Raw genomic sequence first — 9,542 nt, forward strand, 5'->3', positions numbered from 1 at the left:
TATTGCAATTAGGCGATTTCAAGAATAGCATAATCGTTTTGATTTTGATTGATGACATCGATTATATGTGTGTAGTGTAAAATATGAGAATTTATACGTATGTATGAAAAGGAAATAATTTGCAACGAAAATAGTCGAAAATGTCAACCAGAAGCGACATCTGTTATTGTCGAGATAATATTCAGAAAAAATCCACAGCGACACTAGATGTCACCACTGTGTCGCGCAAATATGATTTTAGATAATATTTTATGCGTATCTCTATATTTGTTGCTAAATTTAATTTAATTAATAAATTAAGAGCAGTCTAATAGACTAATATTATCAATTAATTAGCTTTTTATTTTAATATTTTTTTCTTAGTATCTATATCACTTAATCTGATCGCAAGATAAAATTTTTAAAAAATATGTAATAATTTTATATAGTTGATACATGAATTGAATGGTGGCGCACTTAAAAGTAGCCCGTTCTATATTATCAGACTACATTTAAATATCCATATTATCTTTATTTGTATATAAGATATTTTTATATAGCTCTTTATGTATTATATTATTATATAAAAAGTTTACTACATAAGCTAGTTATTTTTTACTCCATATTCTTACCTTTATGTATTTTAACGATCAGTCGATCCAGATGTAAAGATCTGAGTGTTTTCATATGAAATAGGGAAATAAGGAATAAGGATAATAAATATTTGTTTTAAGTTTATATCTTTATATATTTTGCATTTGGTTTTAAGACATCAAATTATTATAATATTTACAATAATTATACGCCATATAATTTAATATAATATTAATTAATAATAATAAATTACATATGATACTTTTATATAATAATACTGACATATTGTACTTTAATTATTTTCTTACTAAGCTATAAATTATTTACATATGTACAAATTATAAATTAAATTGCGTTTAACACTAGACAACTAATTCTATTTACATGCATAATTTTATAATATTTTACATAAACAACTGAGGTAATTGGTAACCGCATAAATAAAAAATTAAAGCTACAAAAATATATCACTGAAATAACTTTTTTTTATTTTGGGCGTCTTTGGACTTTTATTGAAGTGCACTAATTAAGAAAGAAATAAATAATAATTAAAATAAAATCAGTCTCGCGTGAAAATGTATTATAAGATCTTTGGCAAGCGACCTTAGCAATTTGAGAGGAACTCGTGTTTGTTTTTATTTAATTTTTGTATTATACAATTATTTCAGGATATACTTAAGTATAAAGGAATATTCGAGAGCAGATCCTATTTTAAATTAATTAAAAACGAGCCTCTTATTTTTTTTTAATATAAAGGAACTTATTCAACAATCACTTTGTCTTTCGATCTTGGTAACTTGATATAGCCACACACATATAGCACGCACGATAATTATTATAATTGAGGGTAGGGTACTTTTGAACTGTACATAAATTAATATTTCGCCATTGTGGGCGTCTTTGTGTGTCGGCTTCAGAAAGGCAAAACGCGCGTAGGTAGGGTCACTAATTTATATATACATGTATAGTGACCTCACATGGACATTATAAATAACAGGTTGCGCCTCCAAAGAAGGGTCTGGATTTTTCGACCTCAGGGCGAAACACCTTATCTCTTCATGATGTCTTCGATTGAGAAGCCTAGCGATTTTTTCGGGGGTTGCTGTGGGGTCACTTCGCAAGGCGATTTTTGTGAGAGGTCCAACAGAGTCGGAGGTGTATCTGTGCCTTGGCTTGTGGACGTGACCTCAGGGCACGCGTCCACCTGCCTGTGATCGGCGTGGGTCAGCAGGTGGGTCTTCAAATTGGATCTCTGGTTGAAACTCCTGCTGCACACCGGACACTTATGGGGAGACTCTTCCATATGGAGAATCTTATGCACAGCTAAGGTCCTCGATTGGCAGAATCCTTTGCCGCATTCCGTGCACTTGAAGGGCTTTTCTTTCGAATGGATATATCTAATTAAAATAAAATTATATTAATAATAGAAATAAATATGATATATTGATGAAATAATTAAAAGCAAACATACCTATGATCTCTGAGATGATCTTGTCTTCTAAAAGCTTTTCCGCATATATCGCAGGAATACGGCCTCTCATCAGTATGGGTCCTCTCATGAATTAATAGATTGTATGATTTAGTGAATTGTCTGTGGCAGTATTTGCAGATGAATTGCTTTTTAGGTCTAGCGCTGGGTGCTCCTGGTGGTTTGATAGCTCCTTGAACTCTCGCTTGATTCATTTTTTGTAGATCAACTGGAGGATATCTTGACGCTTGATGATATAGAGCCGCGTTTCTGATCCATTGGTTCATTAATATGGCTGGTAGTCCGTTCGAGTATGATCCAGATGGTGATAGATGAGAGTACAGTGATGGATGGTGGTATGTATGTGGCATTTTTGAGTCGTATGTAGGCGGTGGGAAGAGTTGATTTGTAGGTTTTGAGTACAGCATCGGTTGTGGTTGTTGAGATAGCCACATCTGGTGCTGTTGGGTCAAATGGTGGTGCTGAGCCATCATGTCCAGATGGTGTTGATGAGGCTGGCGTGGTGGTTGAGCCGGTAGAGGCTGGGTCGCTTCTGGAGGTGTGCGCGGTGGCGTCGGCAAAGATGGACTGTGCGGTTCTTGTTTGACTTGTTGATAATCTAATGATAAAAATAAAATAAGATTAGTATTGCACAAATATTATTGTATACATGGTTGTGTAGATGGTTTGCTAATAATTACCAGTTTGGGTTGGCACTCGTCCGTCGGGACGCATATCGGACGCCATAACACTGATCACTGGATATGCAGTCATGTGAGATAATCACTCAACACAAGTGACTCCAAATCAAAACAAAACAACGCCAATGTCACTGATCACTCAAATGTCTTTTAAATGTTGAAGATCGATCGATTTGTTAACGGGACAGTTAACCGTCGGCAACGTAGACCGGTCGTATCCGAAGCCGAACTGAACTCAACGGAGCGGGACTGTCGGAGAGGTGCGGGACGGAGGGGGAGGCGGGTCTTTAAGGCTGCTGGTGGGGATCAAAGGTACCGCGCATGCGGACCACGCCTTAAGGCGGAGTTAGCCCTCTGGATGATCGCCCCACTCTTCGACAGTGCCAGTCAAAAGATTATTTACTGGGAAAAATACGTTATATAAACAGCTCAAAAATTATAAAATTGAAATGTGTTGATACAGAGCGGTAAAAATCAATCGAAATTATTGACTAAAAGTACTATAAACATCTTGGGTAACTGATATTCAAAGACGTAATTGCGTAACCTTTGATGGTAACCGAAAATTAAGTACAAGCTATGAAGCAATATGTATCGTTTTGGTTGAAAGAATATGTGACATAAAATACCCAGTTTTAGGTAAGGTATCCATTTTTCCTTTGAGATATTATTATAATGATTAATTTTCAATATATGTATAGTCTTTAAATACAGATTAAAACATCTTAAATCTAGCTAATCATATAAAAATATTTTAACATTCATAAATAAGGTTTGTATAATAGCAGATAATATAAGAAGATACCTTATCTAAAACTAGCACACACGTTATTTTTAATTATTTATATTTTGGATCGATTCACAATTTTATATTATTTTAATACTCAATAACTAGTGCTTAAGTAAGACATATTTAAACATTATATTTATGTAACGTTAATTTAACATCAAGCTTGAAATATCTAATTTTTTTGCATGGTAAATAACGATGTGAATTATGAAAGCTTTAGCCTTATTTTGTTATACTAAATATTGAATCCAATTTTTTTAACATATTTTGTCAAATTTGATATTGAAATGAAAATATTTTAAGCACATGAAAAATAGTTATATTTTAACAATTAATTGGTTAGGAAAATTCTGATCATAAATTATCAATATATGTATATCTATATAGTTATATTAGTCATTTACATTTTCTATAATTACACAAATTTTTACTTAAAAATAGAGAAAAAAATAAAGCAATTGGAATTAAAAGTAAAATATATTTTCTTATCAAACAATCAACTATGTTCAGAATTTTCGTGTGCTCAATAATCCGGTCACCATCCTTACTACATATTTTTTATTGAAATTAAATCTGGAAATAAATGCCACCATGAAGATTTTTATTTGCATCTAAACAAAAAATGGATTGAAAATATCATTGGCTACTTTAAAAGGCGCCACTCTATTTTTTCCGCAGCACTATCAAGTGTGACATTTTGCTCTTATATACCATTTAAAACTATGGTGTGAATTATACATCTAAGCGTTTCCTTTAAGGATTTGGCACATTCTAAATAAGATAACATTTTACCTGTTCTTCGCTATATTAGTTATAACATAAAATATGATGTAATATATCTATAAGTAAATATAATAAAATTAAAAATATTTTCAAGTCAACATAAAGTGTTTATATTATTTTGACGTTTGATAAAATCCACATTATCGCCCTAAAAATTGACACTTTCTATAGACCTTGGTCGTTTTTAGACACTCTAAAAACTATAATCTGGCTCAGTGATCGATGGCACGTACTATACTTGATTGACGGATTGATTGATTGATTATTATCATGGCATCGATTGCATACACGGTTTTTTAAAGTTACGCTTGTTATTTTCGGCGATAATGCAACGTTTACATTACTAGAATATACACAAAAAAAATACTTTTAAGTAGCTCTTTGTTTCTACACAATTGGCGCACAATTACTTTTACGACTAGTTATTGCATCTTTCCAAGGATAATGTTCACTTTCGGGAGTGAACGCTCCATTTTTTTTATCAGTATTGCAAAAAACAACAATAGTCTTTATGTTATAGTTTATTTTATCTTTAGTTATAGCGTTTGAAGATTGTGAAGAAATTAACGGATTAAACAAATTGCATAATATTAATCTAAAATTATGATTTTTCTACACTTTGCGTTTCGAAAGAACACGATTCCGTGAGATGAACCAAATCGCTAATGCATCACGAGCGTAATTCATCTCAATTTTGTTTTATAACTTAATTACTTTCGTACTTAGGGTTTCGCAATCCCAAATTTAACCGCGATCACTAACGATAATGCCGAATTTGTCGGTCAAATTGACCGTTACTTGAAAATTGGATATGTTTTACCGTACATAACTATAATTCTTATTAAGATTATGAAAAAATTATATACAATGAATTTTGAAATTACATATTATTTTATAAAATAAATAAATAAATTATTTAATAACTAATAACAATTAATTATTCTTATAAAACGATAATTACCCTTAGTTAGGTATATTTTTTCAAGTAAATATTAATAACCCTTCCCTTAATTTACGCGGTTTATCGAACGCTAAGATAAAGATTTTACTTAAAAGTAGTAGTTATTAAAAAAACTATATATTACATTTTTTTTAGCTTATAAGGATATAATCATATAAATTTCACTTCATGTCAAATGTTGCAACTTGGCTATAAAATCCATATTTCCAAATAGTCCCTCATGATAATTTTGCAAAGGTGAGTTGAGAAAAATTGGAAAGCTTTCATATCATATTATGCATTGAAATGTATAGAAAAAGAGGCTAGTGGTTTTCAATACCATATTTTATCCATTGTCAGCAGCTAGGTACAACAGTTTATCTTGCAAAGTGACATTCAAATTAGCATTTGGGTAAATAAATACATTTCGTATCATCTTATCATGGAAATTAAAACTCAATACGGTAAATTAATTCAGTCAAGTGTTTAGTGATGATCTTTTGTGGATATGACGTGAAACATATTGTAACAATATCCTAATATTATAATTTTTTAGCTTTCGTTTATGACTATCTTAATTTTTTATTAATAATTTATTTAGCTTATATAGCTAATTTGTACACTAAACGAATTTTAAGACTATATTTTTATTTAAGACTACTTTCATTGCCCTATTTAATTATTTTTCTAATATCTGTTAAATTAATTAAAGATATCGAATATTGTTGCACATTAAATAAAATGGGGCAATATGATACTATTGTAAATTATTATTTCTGTGTTTATACTTTACATATTTTTTTATTCTGGATGATATACTTATTTTTGTATTTACAATGTTCTTTAAAATTAATTTTTTTATCTACAATTACTCCAAAATATTTTATATTATCAACTATTTCTATAATATAGTTATCTATAACTATTTATACATTATTATCTAACATATTTTTATAATTAATAAACATACATTTAGTTTTATTCTCATATAGTTAAGTACATTATTTTTTAACTATATTTATATTATACTTAATTCATTTTTGCTATATTTTTTTAAATAATTATTAAACCATCTTAAAACTATTTCACTTGTACCGATTTTCTCTAATTTCTTCAACATTATACTTTTGTGTATTGTTTCGAAAGCTTTCTTAAAATTCTAGAAAACTGCTCTAATGATTTTGTTCATATCATTGGACTATAATCAATAATTTATTACTACTTGTTATACAGTCTCAGTGGAATGATTTTTTCTGAATCCCGATTTGTCTTCTAGATCAGTTTTTAGAAATAATAAAATCCTTTAATTGTTTGATTCTTCTTCCATCACTTTTTCTATTCAAGTTAATTTCTCTTATTTTCTCAACCTTTTTACTATTTTTTATTTTAGGTATAGGTATAATAGTAGCAATCTTGAAATTATCAGGTATTTCTCCTTCGGTGTGCTTTATTTATAAAATAATGTAATTTAGTTCCTACTATTTCACACATCTAATTCATGAGAACTACTGGTTTCTTTTTTAATTTATATATTATGTTATGAATTTCTTCTGAAGATACTGATTTAAATTTACTAAATTTTTCATTCAATGTTTCATTATTATATTATACTAAATTAATAAACTAAGGTATTGAATACACAAACTATTCTATACTCTCAATGTAGTATGTTATAATTCTACCAAAGATATCTGCCAAGTACTGAAACTTGGCGATCAAATCCAAATTTGCAAAAATTTTTTTGCAGAGGTGAGTTGAGAGAAATAGGAGGGTAATTTTCAAGGCAATATTCTGCATTGCCATGTATTTAAAAGACGCTATTGGTCTATCAAACTATCCTTAATCTTTTTTCAGCAGCTAAACCCAACAGAATATATTGCAAAGTGACATTTAAATTAGCCATTGGTGCAATTATTATATTTTGGATTGTCTTCTCTTGAAAAGTAAACGGGCAATTAATTCAGTAAAGTGTTCAGTTTTGTAGATATTATGTGAAACATGTAACAATCTCCTAATATTCGACTCTTCTAGTTTTAGTTTATGACCATCGATCTTGTCAACCATTGTGAATATATGTACAAGACAATAAATCAATCAAGTCAAATATTTCTATAATATTATAATACATTGTTTTATAATTTAACATCGAACCCCACCATAGATTAGATATACATATAATTATTTTTCGGCGCATTACCAAATATCATAAATTTATTTTATCGAAACAATTAATTACGATCGAGTGCCCCCAGAGCATTTCCACAAAATTTTCGCCTCATTGACGTTTTAAGCTAGCCTCTTCAGCAAATTCGCCCTGTCATAAATTTCCCAAAATAGGGGCCCTTAACATGAGGTCACAATCGTCACCGGTAGTCAACAGGTGTCGAATCGCGTTCCCCCGATTCCTCTGATAACAGGAAATACATCAAAAGCGACGCCGACCCTGATAAGATATCGAATCAATTACCGAAATTCGTTTTCCGCGTGTGTGAAGCATTGTTTGTGTAGGATATATGGAATATGCAGTAAAACTACATAAAATACGCAAATATTATTATATGTAACTATATCTACAGGGATAGGCAATCTTCATGTAAATTAAAATATATAGATATCGTTCCTCTTTGATACTTTTGGCTAATTCTTATAGCAACAATCTCTTTTATTTTTTTATTATTTTATTATAATAAAATTTATAGCGATATAACACACCCAACATATTTTTATTAAGTGACTAAATATAGACTACTTTGTATGAAATGTACAATTCAATACTCACCCAGCAATAAACGGCTTAATAATCGATTTTACTGGTATTTAAAAGGCAATCAGTGGATTAAGATACAGCTCCAAATATACGCACTACTCAATTAAGCCAGAAAGATATGATAAATATTATTATGTTCCATTTCTGATGCAAAGGAAAAGCCGACTTTAATAAAATCTCAGAGGAACGATTACTTCTGCGAGTTTTGCATAACAATATCGATTTAACGATCGATTCTGTTGGTGTAAAATAAAATTGCGAGCTCTCGCGGTAATATAATATGAACGCGTGTATTATTGATACGGAGAACAATAAATAAAACCCCGCCAGCAGAAATAAACAAGCAAATGTTTTAGCACCTCTATTTGCTCGGCGGCACTTTGATGTCAGCAACAGCAGCGGTCGCCAACATTTGCGCACGCGTGTGACACGAATTGACCAGGTGTGTCGTGTTTCATAGAGTAAGTTTGAGATGCGCTGATATCGGTTGTTATGCTAGTATTAAATTTATATGTATGAAATCCGTTGGTTTAATTTGCGTTTGATTACGCTATGCTGGGGTTCAAAGAGAGGCGAGGGTTAAGCCCTGTGAATATTATATGTTCGTTTATTAGATAATGTTAATGATAAATACAATATTTTAATGTATGTACATGCTTCACTAAAAATAGCGATGTTTTACTAATATTTGCTATAAGGTTCCACATAAAAAAATCGTAAAAGGAAGATATACAATCTGTCCCTTAAAATAATAATGTTGATTTCGAAAGTTCTACATAGAAAGTGGGTGCTTTTGAAGGCAATGTTCCGCTCCTTTTATTTCTTGTATGTATAAAAAGAGCTGAAGGAACTATATATAAATAGCTAATAAGCATCAGTACATACATATTAGACAACTGCAGTTTATTTCAGAATCATTATTTGAAGTCGGTTTTTACTTTCTTATAAATATATTTTTGCTATAATTTTTTCCAGAATTGGGCCTGGTTATTTATTCCCTCCCTTCTCTTCTTGGCAGGCTTGTAAATATGTAATGCAATAGCACAGTATTTTTAGGAAAAGCTTTACCATGTTTAACACATTGAATACTGGGCATTATTGCATTGATATTCGACGTTTGAAAGTTCTAGTTAGTTTTAATTATCAAAATATTTTCCATACAAGGTTTTTGATAACTTTTTTTCTAACCAAATACAGATATATATTGAATATTCCAAAATTAACATATGTCTTTTGAAAATAAATATATAATACGTATTTTTCTAAAGAAATATTGTTTTGTAACAAAGAAGCTAAATATTTTTCTTAAAATCTTTGTAAATTGTTTGGGTGTTTGCATATTACACACACTAACTCAAAACGCGTTAAATATAAAACCCTACAATATTTATTATCATATTATTTATTTAGTTTAAATATTAAGTTAATAATAAATATTTAGAATATTAATAAAATTTCAAATCTAATTAACTTATTATCGAAAAATAAGTTTAAAAAAATTATAACCTGGCTAGAACCTT

The 9,542-nt window shown here is 30.0% G+C and overlaps 1 protein-coding gene across 1 annotated transcript; it reads right to left on the reverse strand.

Annotated features, from left to right (window-relative positions):
- Nucleotides 1-1,053: 1,053 nt before the first annotated feature.
- LOC148229253 (uncharacterized) lies at nt 1,054-2,974 on the reverse strand. The gene is made up of 3 exons (XM_088196482.1): nt 2,743-2,974; nt 2,045-2,660; nt 1,054-1,970 (listed from the first exon to the last, which is right to left on the reverse strand). Exons 1-3 carry the CDS (start codon nt 2,813-2,815, stop codon nt 1,622-1,624), a joined length of 1,038 nt encoding a protein of 345 aa, XP_088052608.1. The 5' UTR covers nt 2,816-2,974; the 3' UTR covers nt 1,054-1,621.
- Nucleotides 2,975-9,542: the final 6,568 nt, after the last annotated feature.

Source organism: Plectrocnemia conspersa, unplaced genomic scaffold, assembly GCF_051122295.1.
Source record: "Plectrocnemia conspersa isolate PC_06_02 unplaced genomic scaffold, ASM5112229v1 ptg000011l, whole genome shotgun sequence".
Classification (NCBI taxonomy): domain Eukaryota; kingdom Metazoa; phylum Arthropoda; class Insecta; order Trichoptera; family Polycentropodidae; genus Plectrocnemia; species Plectrocnemia conspersa.